The sequence below is a fragment of the Mixophyes fleayi genome, chromosome 10 (assembly GCF_038048845.1).
Source record: "Mixophyes fleayi isolate aMixFle1 chromosome 10, aMixFle1.hap1, whole genome shotgun sequence".
NCBI classification, from domain to species: domain Eukaryota; kingdom Metazoa; phylum Chordata; class Amphibia; order Anura; family Limnodynastidae; genus Mixophyes; species Mixophyes fleayi.
In genome coordinates this window covers 97,347,929-97,367,416 of record NC_134411.1, presented here as the reverse complement: position 1 = coordinate 97,367,416, position 19,488 = coordinate 97,347,929, and the positions used below count along the sequence as shown (strand labels likewise).

Here is a 19,488-nt window from a genome sequence, read left to right as displayed (position 1 = left end):
AAGGGAGGGAGAGAGGGAGGGGAGAGACAGACAGAGAGAGGTGGGAGAGTGAGAGAGGGGGGGAGAGAGGGGTAGAGAGAAAGGAGGGAGAGAATGAGGGAGAGAACAGAAAGAAAGAAAGAAAGAAAGAAAGAAAGAAAGAGTGAAAGAGAGAGAAATAGAGAAGGTGTGAGAAAGAAAGAGGCAGAGAGAGAGGAAGAGAGGTAGAGTCTAAGTGAGAGCAAAAGAGTGAGAATGAGATGGGGAGAGAGAAAAAGAAATCGAGGAAGAGCAATAGAGAGGGAGAAATATGTGCGGAGGGATAAAGAAAGATCGGAAGGAAAGAGGGAGATTGAAAAGCAGCCGAAAGCTAGTGCAAGAGAGGAGGAGACAGGAGAAAGTACAGGACATTTATCACTGTCTATATTATTAAAGTATTATTTCTACAACTGAATATAAACATAGTGAGAGCCTCCTAAAAATAATACTTCTTATTTATTCATAACACACATAAATATCCCAGCCAGGGCACAGCTTTTAGACTCCACACAACAGCTCTATAGATCTTTACATAACGTTTGATGGCCTTTAAGTAGAGATTCTCAGCCTAATTACATATTCCAGTACTCTGTTGTGGAAACCAATAAACCCGGCCTTGATGGAAATTTGCCCATTACTTAAACTTTTCCGTAGGAAAAAAAATAAAATAAAATAATAATATTAAAGCAGTATTATCCCATCAATGCAAAGGAGAAGATGAGGTGATAACACAGTTATGTTAAAACCTGGCTGTATTTACTCATGTGTGAAACCGTTATGTCTGGTCACATAATTGGCACGGTTCTGAGAAATATTTCATATTTTATAATGAACATTAAAAGGAGTTTGTGGATCATTACTTTATATGAGTTTCAAAGTTATGACATAAAAACCCAACAGAAAGGGTTATAAATTATTTCATCTTCCAGCCTGGTCTTGGTAAACAGAACGAGGGCTGGAACGGCCCAGCGGGCAGGCGCACGCCGCGCCAATAGGTAATAGATTTGTACAATTAAAAAGTTCAAAAGGCAAAAAAATTCGGGGGCTGGTGTCGTTTTGCTTTAGAAAGCCTGACAAAATTGCAGGCATTACAATGAGGTTGAGCAGGAACAGGGAAAAAAATTCATACACTCTACAGTGAAACATAGCAATTGTAACCATTTCTGGCAATAAACTGCAAAACAAAAGATTATGTTACTTCTACCGAGAATACAATGCCCTTTGATTCAGTCGTAGCTTTATACACAAGTGCTTTTTTTTATGTTTTGTACTTGTTTTTCTTTTTGCCTTTTTGCAGCCCATCAATTACCCTTTTCATTCTGAAAGGCGTAAAACAAGCTAAGTATGAAAAAAAAAAAAAAGAAGAAAATATAACAAACGTATACCAAACAAATGAAAGGGTGATATAATTGTTATGAAGTGATCACTTTAAAATGTTGTTAGCAAAAGAAGGTTTTGTAAAAAAATACAAAAAAAGGTATTTGTGATGCCAGTGAATAGCTTTTATAGTTAAAGTTTTTAAAGACGACTTCCGCGCAATTGTGGTGTTAGTTGGGGGTTACATTACTCTCTCTATTCCACGCTTGCTGCAGATAAGTTAGCTAGGAATGGATAGGATATATTAGACGGTTTCCCTCTGTTGTCTCACCTATAAAGGTATGTTTGGTTTGTCTAATTAGAAATTTGTTGCCGATTCTTTTTTAAACGTTACGCTTTTATTTTGTTACTATAAACTAGACACAATAACTATTTACAGAAAAAAAGAACCAACTAAAATCAACATCAATAAGAATAATAAGAGTAATGAAATCTATAAAAAAAATTGCAACACTGAATATCTTTACGTTTTGACTGTTTGATTCAACTAGAGCCATTCCTGGCTCGAGCACGGGGGGCTGGGTGCTTGGAGATGGGGGGAAATTAACGTGTACTTATCTGACAGACACCAATAACCCTGCTCTTACCCCAGTGTCTCTCACTATCACCGGTGAAGCATGAGGTCATTTCAGTCTTATCCTGTTTTGTCATTAGCAGGTCTGGTGAATAAAAAAGTATCATTGCTAGGGCACTGTTCCATAGCTCTTTAATGATTGCTGATATGGGACAGAAAGCTCACATTTGTAGAATGTTATTTGCACTTGTTGTGACATCATCGGCTATGCCGCTGTATGTAAACTCACCAATATGTACAGCCATGGCCAAAAGTTTTGAGAATGACACAAGTATTGGTTTTCACAAAATGCTGCTTCAGTGTTTTTAGACCTTTTTGTCAGATGTTGCTATGGTATACTGAAGTAAAGTTACAAGCATTTCTTAAGTGTCAAAGGCTTTTATTGACTATTACAGTAATTTTATGCAAAGAGTTAATATTTGCAGTGTTGACCCTTCTTCTGCAATTCGCCCTGCGTGCGGTCAATCAACTTCTGGGCCACATACTGACTGATGGCCGCCCATTCTTGCCTAATCAATGCTTGGAGTTTGTTTGTCCACCCGCCTCTTGAGGATTGACCACAAGTTCTCAATAGGGATTAAGGTCCGGGGAGTTTCCTGGCCATGGACCCAAAATTTCGATGTTTTGATCCCTGAGCCACTTAGTTATCACTTTTGCCTTCTGGCAAGGTGCTCCATCATGGAAAATTCATTGTTTGTCACCAAACTGTTCTTGGATAGTTGGGAGAAGTTGCTCTTAGATGATGTTTTGGTACCATTATTTATTCATGACTGTGTTCTTAGGCAATATTGTTAGTGAGCTCACTCCCTTGGCTGAGAAGCCACCCCACACATAAATGGTCTCAGGATGCTTTACTGTTGGCATGACACAGGACTGATGGTAGCACTCACCTTTCATTCTCCAGACAAGCGGTTTTCCCAGATGCCCCAAACAATCTGAAAGAGCATTCATCAAAAAAACTGACCTTACCCCAGTCCTCAACAGTCCAATCCCTGTCCCTTTTGCAGAAGATCAGTCTGTGCCTGATGTTTATCCTGCAGAGAAGTGGCTTCTTTGCTGGCCTTCTTGACACCAGGCCATTATCCAAAAGTCTTCGCCTCTTGGCAGAACCATGTTGTGCTCCAGGGAGGGGGGGAGGGGGGGCGGGTTGTCAAATTTAAAATGTGAGGAGATATTTAGAGTTGGAAGGGGATATATTCTAGCTGAACTTTAAACAAGAGTCACACATGGCTCAAGGTCTCCGCCACATTAACCCTCTCATGTTTGATAAAAACATTGTTGACAAATGGTTCCAGTTCCGGAAGGAATGGAAAGTATACTGTATCGCTGGGCTATCTGGGTTATCAAAAAAGGTACAAGCATAGACTATACTAAACCTGGCTGATGAGGAGTACAAGGAAATTAAGGAAGGAGGCAGAAGTATGTAGTATATAGCACACACCACCACAATACATGCAAAGCCAAAACAGCGGCGGGCACACCAGAGCGGTAAAAATGCCCGGCCTTTAATAAACGCTGTGGAACCACTTTGCAAAATGCTGCAGATCCAAATACACAATGGCGATTAGAACGCCGCATGAAACACCGACGGAAAGGCAGTCACAAAGAGTCAATAACATGGAGTCCGTATCAGATCCCGCCAATGCGATATATTGTGAGAGTCTAAATCTGGTCGCTGCAAAGGGAGAAACCTTTACTAGGCTCCGTGTAAACACATCAGAAACATACTGAAAGTAAAAATTGACACTGGTGCCAATTGCAACCTCATATCAAAGACTTTCCCTGCACAGCACAAACACACAGGCACTAACCGGACAGATTCAGTAAACCTTGTGGCGTACAGAGGTCAAATCATTAAAACTGTGGGCACGGCGACACTAGAGTTCACGTGTGCGCCATTCCAGTTTCACATCGTTGATTGTGACGTCAGACCACTACTAAGACTGCCTGATAGCGCTAAACTGGGCTTGATACGCCTGGGAGCTGAAGTCCATATGGTACAGCCAGAAACTTCAGAACTAAAGGAATTCAAAAATCTGTTTGACTGTGATACCATTGGTAAAACACCCTGTCATATACCATGATTGTATGAGTCAATTGTCCCCACAGTCTTTGCACCCTGACGCATCCCCGTTGCCGTGAAGGACAAAATAGTAGCTGAACTAGACCGCATGACAAGGCTCGGTATAATTACCCAGTGGGTCTCCATCATGGCAGCTGCAGTGAAAAAAGACAGGATTCTCCTGTGCAATCATTGTGGATGACGTCCTCATCTGGAGTCACAACATGAAGACCATGATTAGTGCCTCCGTCAGGTGTTGGAAAGGATCTGTGCCATAAACTTAAAGTTCAACCCAGAAAAATGCAAGTTCCGGCTTTCGTAAGTTCCATATGTAGGTCACCTCCTCACTGACAAGGAGGTCAAGCAAGACCCTGAAAAAACGGCGGCCATTCGGCAAATGCCGTTCCCTGGGGACAAATTCAGTCTTCAGCAATTCCTGGGAATGACAAACTACCTGTGAAAATTTCTTCCCAACTGCACAACTAATACAGCTCCTACTCCAATATACAGATTGGTGCTGGCAGGAGCCACAGAAGGCTGCAATTACAAAATTAAAAGACATGTTAAAAAGGCCTCCAGTACGGCAGTACTTTAATGTGCATTTACCAGTGGTGATCTCTGCAGATGTCTCACTACACGGACTGGGTGCTGTATGCCACCAAACTAACAGGCCCATAGCCTTGTCCTTCAGAGCACTGACTGAGACTGAAACACCATATGCACATATTGAAAAATACATTTTGGCATTAGTTGCCTGTCACAAGTTCCACGACTTTATATATGGACGTCCTGTCACTGTTGAGAGACCATCAGCCACTCATCACCATACTTAGGAGGCCTCTGCATAAAGCTTGTGCCCACATACAAAGAATGAAGCTCAAGTTACAGAGATGTCGTTTGGATGTTGTATACAAGCGTGGGAAACAATTATTTGCAGCTGATGCCCTCCCCCGGGCCTACTTACCTCACACTAAGTGCCCACCAGTTGAGGGTGAACATGACGTCATGTCTGATAAAATACTATACTCCAACCGAATGGACGAGCTTCAGCGTGAAACCTTGGCGGATGATCTATGCCAACCGCTGTGTCAAATCATGTTACAAGGGTGGCCCCAGTCGTCTAGGGAGATCTAATAAGATTTGTGCTCCTTCTATGCTATGAGAGATGAGCTTACTCTGTCTGATGGGTTCATTTTGAGAGGTCAACGGATCATAATACCGTACACCCTGCTGAAGTACTATGCAAAGCAGCTCCACCAGGGGCATCTGAGCCTTGAAGCCACCAAGCGCAGGGCCAGAGAGTCACTATATTGGTCCACTGTGTTCAGTGACATTGATAGAGAAGTTTCCATATGTGGCCCCTGCAATGTTGCTCATCAGCCAAAGGAACCTCTACACCTACACAAGATTCCTGGGCTTGCTCTGGTCTGTCACTGCTGCAAGACGTCTAGTTTTGGTGGACTCTTATTCAGGGTGGTTTGAGATCGACTACCTACCCAATCTCACCAGAGCTTCTATTATTGCCAAACTCAAGAGACACTTTGCTACACATGGCATCCCACAATAACTCATCACAGACAATGCCATGCAATTTATGAGTAGAGAGTTCAAACAGTTTGCAAATACCTGGGACTTTCAACACACTGCCAGCAGCCCCTACTATTCTCAACCCCTATGGTCTAAAGGTAAGAGCTGTCTGCTGAGCAAAACACCTGCTGGAAAAATACACACGATAAAACTGATATCTTTGTAGCTTTGCCTAACCTAAGAAATACACAACAATGCGTGTTCAACTATGGTTGACCCAGAACTCATTCCCACTTCACAGGAGCCAAAATCTGATCAGCCCACTCTAGACTCTAGACTATCACTTGACATTCCTGAATGCTCAGGTGGACTCTTGAGAAACCGTCAACCAGTGACGCTTCCTATCGTCACGAGGTCTGGTCGGGTGTCCAAGGTCATGGTCAGGAATCGAACTCACAGCCCCAGCGCTGTGAGGCAGAAGTGCTAACCACTGAGCCACCGTATGCTATCAAAGACTCTGGTAACAAATGTATTTGTGTTTGACACAAATTTTCACTTTTTTTCAGTTTTTACTACCATTAAAAAAACTTTAGACAATAACATAACAAATATTACCTGGTTTTATATAGTGGTGAAATGTTTATACTTTTATAGTAAGTAATATACTCATACATTTGGAAACACATAAGAAAAGAATAGACAGTTTATTTATTATAACATTATTTACTTGCATTATTTGATACATCATTTATCTGACAATAACAATCTCAGTCTAACCTTTCACTCCTGAAATGGCACCGATCACTTCAAATTCTATTAAAAATATTATTTTCTACAAAACACTCCACTCCCCCTCCAACTATGCAGCCTGACTGCTCGTTTGACGCTTGGTAAATCTGGAGTATTCTGCAAAAGTCTCACTTGTCAATTGACAGGAGAAAAACACAATTTTTTTGGGCCTTGATTATCACGGCTCTGCGGCGTTGAAGGATACTGAAATATCTGGAAGTTCCTTTAAGAGGATGTCGCAAAAGTAACTTATTTTCAGAATCAGAATATTTTCCATTTAGATATATACATTTAATATTCATGTCCATCACAAGGAAACACTAGACCTGGAAAGGGAGAATACAACAGGCAATTATTAGAGCTTGTTTTTTCCTTTCTGCCACCTGCAAGTGTTGGTCCTCCTATCAGTCTCTTACCTCCACATTCTATCACGGAACACTGTCACATGAGCCATGTGACACAAGTGGGCAGGGCCTGTTTTTGGAGCACATACAGGCAGACAGTACAGCAAGCCCAGAAATTGCTTCATAACTTGCATATAGAAAAGTATGTATGGGCTCCTTAAGATGCAAAATAACTAAAGTTACCATGAATTTCTATTTCAGAATAAAAAAGGACGCCAAACAGCTATCTCCCTTTCCCCAACATTCCCACCCCGGGGGACAGCGAATCAGACCCCTAATTTCGGGACTGTCCCACTAAAACGGGACAGTTGGGACGTATGAGGTTATCTGATCTCCGGAGCAGTTATGTGGATAAAAAAGTTAATTACTAAAAGTCCTTTTTGTTTATCACAAACAGCCATGCATTTGTATTGTCTATCTTACTGCTTTGAACTCCACACAAAACCATTTTTTTTTCTTTTTGGGTGGAGTTTATGTGCTTAAGATAAAACTAAAAATATAATATAATATCACACAGTCTTAACAGAGTTATTACATAACGGTTACTTACATAAAAGAGTTGTTAAAGCCACATATGTAACATTTTCAGGAACATGTTAGAATAGAAGTGAAGAAATTGTGAATAAGTGGAATATATTTAATTCCAGGGATTGTGCAAATGTTTCACACACACATACACACACACACACACACACACATGGGTCCATTTTTGTCAGCAGTAAATTAACCTAACAGTATATTTTGTGAGACAGCAATGCTAACTACTGAGCCACTGTGGTTTAGATTTAGCTGTCATTTAAAGCCCTATTTTTTTTATTTGGATGTCAGTCATTCTGTCTCCTGTGTTCTTTGTAGCTAGCTGTTGTCCTGTATTTGTTTAGCTGCTTGACAGATCCAACAGTTTAAATCCCAGCGTCAGACCAGTAGCTTTATCACTGAGCCAACCAGACATGGCTATTACATGGCAAGGATTGTGACTTTCTTATGCTACAAATGCTATGCACTAATTTATTTACCATATTAATGAATTTACTTGAATTATTTAAAAAAAACTTATGAATAGGATGCTGTACCGTGAATGATAACAATTATAATAATATGCATAAACAAGTCCTCTCTTGGATAATATAATCTTCACTATATCTTATTCTTTGTGCATTGTATTTTATTTAAGCTAATGTCTGAAGTTACCAGAGGTTTAAGCGACACAGACAGTCCCTGGCCTCTAGGTGGCGGTAGAGTTGCACAGCTTTGTCTTCCCAAGTACAATGAAAACATTCATTTGCTATGAGATAATTTTTGACGTCAATGTAAAATGGTGCCCATTCGAACCCAGTAATGAAGCATGGTGCATTTCTACAGATCCTAATTTGACTAGTTAAATGACTCCATTACGTGTCTAACAGACAGAAGCAAATAATTTCTGGTCAGTTGATGCTCAGTTATCCATATCATTTTACTCTCAAAATAAAAGTCTGTCACCCACCGTTTCTTTGTCTTTATCATTAATGCAATTAAGGCAAATATTCAGAGGATGCAAAATACATTGGTTAGATGATGATCTGTAAAATAATCTCCGAAAAACAGCACCAAGCCTAAACATTACGCACTGTCTCCCATATTGATCTCATATTTTTTTTTTTAAAAAAACCTCATTCAGGCAATGGGAATAATTAGATAACATGCAGAATCTTATTATACCATTTTATTTTGTCTGTACAGACAAACATTAATAAAGAACAAAAAGAAATACTGATCCACATTGAAGTGCATCCATTCCATTAAATTTACTTTTAAAATGTCATAAGGCAATTTACTTACCACTAAGAAATAATAATTGTTACGATAATGCTCTAGAAATGTTTTTTTCCTTCCTGAAACAAACAACTATACAATGTATCATATCGCACGCATATTAGGGGGCCCAGCTGTTTGTGTCTTTCTCTTAAGAGCCATGTGATTAAGTTAAGGGATATCGGATAATCTAGAGCCCGTGTTCCATTGGTTTTCCTGCAGACACAGCGGCTTTCATGTTTTAAGTTTAGGTAATGACATACTTTATGAACCCGCCACTAATTATTAGCAAACACCTGTGGTCTGTGCATTGTAAGTGCATTATGAAATAAGAAAATCATCCTGTGTACTTATCTGTCTAAGTATGATAATGTGTCTGTACTTATAACCACACAGGCGTATGGCCGACATAAAGTATGTATGCAGCAGCAAGAAGGACAGACAGATAGATAAATAAACAGACAGACATAAGATAGATAGATAGATAGATAGATAGATAGATAAATAACCCGACAGACATAAGATAGATAGATAATGAGAAATATAGATAGACAGACGGACGGATAGATAGATAGATAGATAGATAGATAGATAGATAGATAGATAGATAGATAAATAGATAGATAAACCGACAGACATAAGATAGATAGATAGATAGATAAATAGATAGATAAACCGACAGACATAAGATAGATAGATAATGAGAAATATAGATAAACAGACGGACGGATAGATAGATAGATAGATAGATAGATAGATAGATAGATAAACCGACAGACATAAGATAGATAGATAGATAGATAGATAGATAGATAGATAGATAGATAATGAGAAATATAGATAGACAGACGGACGGATAGATAGATAGATAGATAGATAGATAGATAGATAGATAGATAGATAAATAGATAGATAAACCGACAGACATTAGATAGATAGATAGATAGATAGATAGATAGATAGATAGATAGATAGATAATGAGAAATATAGATAGACGGACGGATAGATAGATAGATAGATAGATAGATAGATAGATAGATATGACATGAGATAAATAGACAGATAGATAGATATGAGATAGATAGATAGATATATAGATATGACATGAGATAAATAGACAGATAGATAGATATGAGATAGATAGATAGATAGATAGATAGATAGATAGATAGATAGATAGATATGAGATAGTTAGATAGATAGATATGAGGTATATATAGATAGACAGACAGACGGATGGACAGATAAATAGACAGATAGATAGATAGATAGATAGATAGATAGATAGATAGATAGATAGATAGATCAATAGACAGAGATAGACATGAGATAAAAAGACAGATAGATAGATAGACATGAGATAGACAGATATGAGAAAGATAGATATGAGATAGATAGATAGATAGATAGATAGATAGATAGATATGAGATAGATAGATAGATAGATAGATAGATAGATAGATATGAGATAGATAGATAGATAGATAGATAGATAGATAGATTGATAGATAGATAGATATGAGATATATAGATAGACAGACAAACAGACAGACAGATAAATAGACAGATATATAGATATGAGATAGATATATAGATAGATAGACATGAAATAGACAGATAGATGGATATGAGAAAGATAGATATGAGATAGATATATAGATAGACAGACAGACGGATGGACAGATAAATAGACAGATAGATAGATATGAGATAGATAGATAGATAGATAGATAGATATGAGAAAGATAGATATGAGATAGATATATAGATAGATAGATAGAGATAGATAGATAGATAGATAGATAGATAGATAGATAGATAGACATGAGATAGACAGATATAAGAAGTATAGATGTGAAACAGATATATAGATAGATAGATAGATAGATAGATAGATAGATAGATATGAGATATATAGATAGACAGACAGACGGACGGACAGATAAATAGACAGATAGATAGATATGAGATAGATAGATAGATATATAGATAGATATGAGATAGATAGATTGATAGATGGATACATAGATAGATAGATAGATAGGATATGTATAGATAGATAGATAGATAAATAGATATATCGATAGATAGATATGAGATAGATAGATAGATAGATAAATAGATAGATAGATAAATAGATAGATAGATATGAGTAAGATAGATAAATAAATAGATGTATAGATAGATAGATAGATATGAGATAGATAGAGAGATAGATAGATAGATAGATATGAGATAGATAGATAAATAGATAGATAGATAGACGGACAGACAGACAGACAGATAGATAGATAGATAGATAGATAGATAGATAGATAGATATGAGATAGATAGATAGATAGAAGATAGACAGATAAATAGATAGATAGATAAATAGATAGATAGATAGATATACAGACAGACAGATAGATAGATAGATATGAGATAGATAGATAGATAGATAGATAGATAGATAGATAGATAGATAGATAGATATGAGATAGATAGATAGATAGATAGATAGATAGATAGACAGACAGACAGACAGACAGACAGACAGATAGATAGATAGATAGATAGATTTCTATCCTACACTGATTATGAAATGCAAAATCTTTAAATAGTATTTCATCCCCATCTTCCACTAACAAAGCATAGAAAGTCAGCTAACATCTTGCAGTGAAAACCAAGCCTGGTGCAGATCCTTGGATCTGGTGCCCTTACCCCCCCCCCCTTGGCAAGCGGGGGGTGGGTGGCGTTCTCATCACCTCACGCTTGGTAGTGACAATTACAGCCCAGCGCCACACTCCAAGGGTATCACGTACTTAGAGGAGCAGTAGCCAACAGTTTCTCATATCCTTCATGTCAGCGTACAGCGCCCCCTGTAGGTATACCGCGAGAGCATTACAATCACTGGAGGAGTAAGATTATGTCACTCTTTCAGTGGTTAAGATGCCCCCTAACCATTGGTGCCCTAGGAAACAGCCTAGGTTCACCTAATGGCATCACCGGCTCTAGTGTTATGTGAGTCCACCAAACTGTACAGATCATTTCTGTGACACAGGAGACTGTAAGACTATTAGGTGAATATTCACAAAACACAGTCAGACAATTTGCAAAACTATTTAAAAATATTTAGTACAGAATGAACGTATGTACTGGATGGAAAATGCCAAAAGAGCGTAATCTAAAGATCGTGGATAGTTATAAATACAACTTGTTGGTCTATTTTGTCTGAAGAAAGCAACAACAGACCTAGCATTACTGGTGAACAATGCAGGATATGGAACTTGTGACTATTCTGCAATAAAAGTATTATATATATATATATATATATGTGTGTGTGTGTGTGTGTGTGTGGGAGAGTTTATATATTTGTCTTCTATGTCTATTTTTAAGATTCTGACAAACGTAGTTGAAATGTCTTTGACGGAGTTTGTCAATGTATTAAATATATCTGTTACCATTGAAAAGGATGTGATACATAATGTGCTAAAAATCCCAATTTCAATTAATTCGACTTCCAATTAATATCTACACAACTAGGCTCCTATCCTCCGTGACCATTTATCGGACCCACTATTGCAAACAGCAAAAAACAGGATAATTCTACCAAAAATGTATATATATATATATATATATATATATATATATATATATATATATATATATATATTTATATATATATATATATACACACACACACACACACACACATATATATATATATATATATACACACACACACACACATATATATATATATATATATACACACACACACACACACACACACATATATATATATATATATATACATACACACACACACATATTCTCTGGTAGGGCATCCCTATGATGCCATGATTATCTCGTCCCCCACATAAATGTATACTTTGCATACTACAGCCACTGGCTTAATGAAGAAAATACAGGAAAGAGAGGAAGTGACTAACTAAAAGCAGATAGAAAAATGCAGACAACCTCCCACCCTTCCTTGGAGGGTTAAACAGGTGATGTTCAGTAATTGTTTGACAAATATTGAGGGTACTAAGGAGGGGACGGTAAGCTGATTATATACATATATATATATATTGCAATAAAGTAACTGAAATTGCACCTCAGACAATCAAATATATGCATTTCACTGTTCGAATTGCAATCGGTTCTTGAGGATATTACCACTGGCGGGTCGGAGAGGGTTAATCGACTGACTGCGTTACCTGCGTTGGTTACAATTAAATCATCCCCCCACTTAATATTCTCAATTCCATAAATACTCTTCACGCAAATGGATAAAGCGCCTCACATTTATTTTACTCCGATACACATTTATGCTTTTGAATCCCAGGCACTAAATTTAAACAGGAGCATAAAGACTTTCTGACTTAGTAAGTGAAATGGAAAGTAAATCATAAGTGCTATAGAAGACACAGCATAACAAGGACTTAATTATGACCACTGCAGGGTAAAAGAATCATTAAACTGTGTGGGGTGTGTGTGTCTGAGCTCAGCTGCTGCAGGCTGGCTGGAAGAGAGGCTGCAAATGACTCTAGTTGGGGGACTCTTATCCTGCACCTGAGTGTCGCTTGGCATGCCGTCTTTACTGCGCCATCTGAATGTCATATTATTCCACAACAGCAGGCTTACGCCACCTTTGGCTCCAGCTGTTGTTGAACCCTAATTCCCAGAATGCTTTGCGAACCAGCAGAAATCAAAATCTCCCCTGACAAACGAAGCCCACTCATTTTTTTCCCCCCACTTTCATTCACATGTCCCTATTGGTAATAAGACAATATGCAAACAGCTTTTCATTTGTCTGGTTGAAAGAAAAAAAAACATTGAAACTTAACTTCTCTGCAGCAGTAAAAGGTAACTATGTTTTGTGTTTCTCCTTTCCTGTATTGCAGAGTTCTGCAACTTTGTTGCAACAAAGTTAAATAAGAAATAAAAAAAATACAGTAGCTATGGCTGCCTGCCAAGCTATATTGTAGTTAATGGGCAAAGGAGGGCAGGTCACAGTTGAGATTCCTTTGATAAATGTCAGCTGAAACTTCCCAGCTCACAAGTAGATAGGTTAGAAATAAGTGTCTCCCCCCCCCCTTTTTTTTAATTCTTACCAGGAGAGACTAAAAAAAGTAACAATAAGTTGCAAAACACTGTATTATATAATATATTAATACATACAATTACATAATCAATAGGAGGACATAAATGAAACAAATGTTAGGGAGTTCCTTCACGCCCCTCCGCAGTACAAACACTGTGGGCCGGTCCAGTGTCGTATATACACAGTGCGAGCTAATGCTGATACTGGCGCAGGTTCCTGCTGGATGGACCAGGTTCCTGGTTCCATGATCATTACTCATTACATTTAAAGTGACCATTGTGTGTTAATTGCAAAGCAAAATGCTATGTACATTGTCATGGCGTCATAGGGATTCCCGTGTATTAATGCCATGTTATCTGCGTAGGAAACCTGAATCTGTCCGTCCATGCAAAGCATTACTAATCACAATTACTAATTGGTCCATGAAGAATGAAGCTAATATAAACTGCTGTACTAATTAGTGTTAGATACAAGATGCATCGGATCTTAGTACTGCAAATAGGTGAGGCTTATTTAGAGTCTAAGGTGACTACTTGAGGTCTATAGTAAAAAATAAGATATACTGTATATCAGTGGATTAGAATCATCATCATCATCATTTATTTATATAGCGCCACTGCGCTGTACAGAGAACTAATTCCCATCAGTCTCTGCCCCATTGGAGTTTACAATCTAAATTCCCCAATATACACACAAAAAAACAGAGAGAGAGAGACTAGGGTCAATTTTTATAGAAGCCAATTAACCTACTAGTATGTTTTAGGAGTCCGGAGCCCCCGGAGGAAACCCACGCAAACAGGGGAAGAGCATACAAACTCCACACAGATAAAGCCATGGTCAGGAATTGAACTCATGATCCCAGTGCTACAAGGCAGAAGTGCTAACCACTGAGCCACCGTGCTGCCCTATTTCATACCTGGGCTTCTGCCCCTAAAACTACTTCAGACCTTGAGAAAGGTGCTATAATGTCGGGATAGCTTTCTCCCAGTCCTGCTAGCTGTGTAAAAGTAACTTAGGAAATCATTCAACAAAAGTGTATTTTTTTCTAATTATATCTAATGCTCTAAAAATACAGATATATTTAAACCAAAGAAAAGTCCTATATCTCTTGTGTGTAGATCTATACTGTAGACCTAGGAAAGATTCCCCACCCCCACCCAACGAGGCCAATGCGACAGAAAAATGGTTTTCCCGATCGTAAAGGTGCAAACGGCTTCTGGTTATAAAGGGGTTAAATGCCGGTCATGTATTAACACTTGGCGGGAAGGTTTTTGCGTTGTCGATGACGTACAGTTATTGTACATGTGACTTACACAGATGACGTACACGAAAACACAACTGTCATTATTATTATTGAACATTTTTGTCTGATACACTGGAATACCAAAAACTACCTATAAAATATTCTAAATAGAAATTATTTAACCAACGACCAACTGATCCACCAATGGTTTCACTAAACTGTCCCTTAATTAGGACGGTCTGAGGGATATTGATACAAGACAAAATCATCCGTTAAATGATGCAAAACAAAGTGTAATCGTATAAAATGAGAAGTCTGATATGTGAAGACTGACGATATTTATTCTCTGTCAATGGAAATATATCTTCTAGAAACTGTCACTTAGTTACCCCCCAAATGCCTCCAGCATATATATGATCAGGTATCTCCCAAGTGGGTTCTAATATCCTTAAATATACAGTAGGGGTGCATTGTGCTATATACTGATGACCCCCAAGGTTCATGAAGGAACAGTACCCTTTAGAGATTTTATCAAAGAGGTTTTTGACAGATACATATTTGATTATTCTACTAAACCACCTGGAGGTAACATGTGGCTATTCAGCTGATTTGGAACTACAAGTCCCAGCATGCAATAATACTGTATTGTCACAGGTTGCCTCCGAAATCTATAGACCTGTTCTGAAGATATCCCTTAATCTCTCACAAATACATTTGCTTTTTACTTTAAAATCCCTGCATTTGTTCCAAAGGAAAATCTACTTTCTTCATGTTTAAGAAAGGCCAAAATAGTATATAAACAAGAGCATTATTATCATTTAAGACTCAGCCAAACACAACAGAATAGAATAAACAGCAACAAACCAATATCAGTGCATTACGATGAAAGACAGCAGTAGAGGGTTAGTTAACAATTCATCTATGGAAGAGAACGCTCAATGCCCAAAGCTTTATTAAGGGGTTAAAGAGAGACAGTCAGAGAAGAAGCACAGGGTGTTTCGGTGTTTGGAAAGTGTAGATCAATGATGATTGCCAAAAATACATATTATTTTATGTTGTAAAAAGTGAAAGATAGTAATATATCTATACTGCATAAATATATATATATATATATATATATATATATATATATATATATATATATATATATATATATATATATTTATTTACACATACACACACATCTCTCTCTCTCTCTCTCTCTCTCTCTCTCTCTCTCTATATATATATATATTGCTATATTATGTATAAATGTAAAATATATATAGTTGTATATAAAGTGGGCAAAGGAGAGGGACAAATATTTCTTTGTATTTTGTTCAGTAATTAGTGAAAGCCATGGGAAGCGTTAAACAGAGGGTTTATGAAAAGGGTGTAAATTAAAATACCTGTTCGTATTTTCTCTTGAATATCAGTCACTGAGAACCATCTGTCAGTAAGATAAAACCAGTTACCACATTGTAGATGAGAAAGACATACTGTATCATTCATTATAAGGTGCACAATATTATATACATGGGACTGGTGACGTGTTAATATTTACACTAAGAGAATTGCATGTTTAGATGGCAGACATGACCTGTGATAACATATTGTAACAACGTAACACGTGACAGAGTTTGGAGTGTAACACCACAACATGTGACAGAGTATCGCGTGTCTGATAGCACAGGTCATATCTGTACATTACACAGTAGAGGAGAGGAAACAGTATAGATAACAGTAAATCACAACATTAAGTGTTCGGATGAGTGGAATAACTGTTAGATATGTACATTGTTTCACAGCAATGTGTATTCTTAGTTATAGCGTTAATCTGTGTTATATTATACGGCTGCTTGGCCTGAATGCTGAGCAATGTTATTATTATCGCTTTTGCGGAGCTGTACAGAGGATATTTTGATGTTCACATCAGTCCCTACGCCAGAGGAGCTTACAGTCTAATTCCCCACCACACACACACACACACACACAATTATTGGGGTCCATTTTGCCAGAAGCCAATAAACCTACCAGTAAGTTTATTTGGAGTGTGGGAGGAAACCGGAGTACCCGGAGGAAACCCACGCAAACACAGGGACAACATACAAACTCCACACAGATAGGGTCCCAGGTCGGAATGAAACCCAAGAGCTCAGCGGTGTGAGGCAGCAATACTCACAACTGTGCCACTGTGCTGCGCTTACCAGCATGCATGATAATAATCGGATCCATTTCTAGTTTTTATGAGGCACGGGGGGTTGTTTTGGGACACTATATAGAGCTGCGATTTAGAGCCAATTGGCCAATATTGCACCATAGTATTGCAGAACGTGGGGTCAAAATAAAGATGTATAAAGATATCTATACTTGGGATTCCGTTTAAGAATTATTTTGCACACACAAGTAGGCTCAGTTGGCACAGAGGATTGTCGGGAGAGGCAGACATAGAGCATAGTAATGGTGAATCTCATTACCATAAGTGTGCACCATAGCTCCGCCCCCAGTCCCCTCCAGCCACACCCCCGCAGCAAACTACGACTTTTCCAAGATGAAACTTGTGTATTATAAGGAATAATGTACGTCCTATTGTAAAATAAAGTGGATGTAAGGAGCCCCCTTGGAGTCCTTTGACCTGTGTACTGTATACAATATATAATAACCCCAAGTATAAAAGTTTCAGAAATATCATCTTTAAAACCATTCGCAATCTGAAACCTCAATTGAAGCTGAGAAAATTCCGCTTGCATTCTTATTAGAAAACCTACACACATTAACACTAAATATTTTCATTGTCTGGCACAACAGTTTCACTGAGACATGAATAATAATTTTAATATCTTTTGTTTTTGCTACACGTCTCATACAGTTTCTAATGCTATGAACAAGCCAGTTTTACGCCGGTATTGTTGAGCTCAGATCCAAGATCTCACTGGGTCTGATTCATTAAGGAACCTAAATGCCCGAAACGTGCCGTATATTGCATAAAATCCCACAGCGCGTGCCCCCAAACGGACTATGCGCTAGTGAATGCAGGAACATCTGATTCATTTTCGAAAGCAAAGGGCACTTCCAAGACCCTACGAGATTATGGGGATGGAACGGGCAGGGGACGGGGCGTATACACGTAGTCAATGTACGATAAGGGCGTGCCAAGCTCGAGCGCAAGGAGCAGCGCCTCATTCAAGCTTTGTGCATCTCGCAGGTACGTGTTTTTCAGCCATATCACTTGTATCATCTACAGGCCGGGTGTAAGTACCGAGGGATAGTGATGACGGACACGTATGCAGCTAGAACATGTTTTTGCAATGAGGAGCAACTGTAATAATGCATTTTATGTACAGTAGATATTAATAGCAACCTGATAAATGTATTTCATGAGGGGGAAAAAAATGTAAAAAACTTTTAACAGGTGAGAATAATTTAATTTAATGACTTCTCTACTTCTCTGTGATCTGGTCTCATAGCACATTAAAAAAAAAGGCCAATTACTAAGCAAAACCCCAAAATCATCTGTGTGCAATTTCCGCTTCCACAGGCTGTCACCTGCTAGTGTACAAATAGTCAGTTGATTGGATACTGCAGACAAACAGGAGCAATTACATCATTTCTGCTTAATAGTGGTACTTAATAAATTACTCTTGAACTGTTTAATAAATGATTAATAAATGCTGAAGTGTATACTAAACGGCTCTCGAACCGATCTTATACCTAAAACATAAATATTCATATGTTTCTATAATTAAAATCATTTTTTTTTCTTTTAATTGACGTGAGCGCTTTTTTTGTACTTTTTTAACTTTTAACATTCTAGTGGCTTTCAGGCTTCTGTACACTTGAGTCCAGCAAGCGAAAGGTTAACGATCATCCTGTGATTCAGTGGGTGCTCTGCACCGAAAAATATGTTTCTGTCATCAGTACCACTTCCATGTAAGAATTATAATTCAATTCAGCTCCTGCCAAAAAATATTAATATGCTTAAAAAAAAAAGGTTGCACAGAGTTTCCATTAGAATTCCATAACTCTCGGTAATAGTGATTTTTTTTCTTCTCTGCAACTGATCTAGAGGGATTTCTGCTTAATTCTGCTACAGCAAGTTGCAACTAAACAAACCTTATCATGATAAAACTCTTCACTCTCAGCTCCATGGAAAAGTTTGCAGTACAAGTGAACTTGCTGTATTCAGTGCTGGCAGTCAGTGGGTAGCCTGAACCGATATGCCGCCTGCCACTTATAGGACAAGTGCCATCGTCGAGTCATAAGACACAAGTGCATCAGGTATTTCACAAGTTCCTAGTCACGCCAACATAAATGCCCACTGCTTGCCCTTAAATCATCATCATCATCACCATTTATTTATATAGTGCTACTAATTCAGCAGCGCTGTCCAGAGAACTCACTCACATCAGTCCCTGGCCCAGTGGGGCTTACAGTCTAAATTTCCTAACACACACGCACAGACTAGGGACGATTTTTTTGTTAGCAGCCAATTAACCTACCAGTATGTTTTTTAGGAGTGTGGGAGGAAAACGGAGCACCCGGAGGAAACCCACGCAAACACGGGGAGAAGATACAAACTCCTCACAGATAAGGCCATGGTCGGGAATTGAACTCATGACCCCAGTGCTGTA

General features: G+C 38.2%; 1 protein-coding gene across 5 annotated transcripts in view; it reads right to left on the bottom strand.

Moving 5' to 3' along the window:
* The window catches only part of ZNF536 (zinc finger protein 536), a 403,907-nt gene that overhangs the window by 64,557 nt on the left and 319,862 nt on the right, over positions 1 to 19,488 (bottom strand). The window contains exon 8 of one of the 5 annotated variants that reach the window (XM_075189238.1): positions 16,267 to 16,307. The exons of the other annotated variants lie outside the window; for them this stretch is intronic. Coding sequence (XP_075045339.1) covers positions 16,294 to 16,307 — 14 coding nt within the window. The 3' untranslated portion in view covers positions 16,267 to 16,293. The remainder of the gene's footprint in view (positions 1 to 16,266; positions 16,308 to 19,488) is intronic. 5 annotated transcript variants of the gene reach the window in all.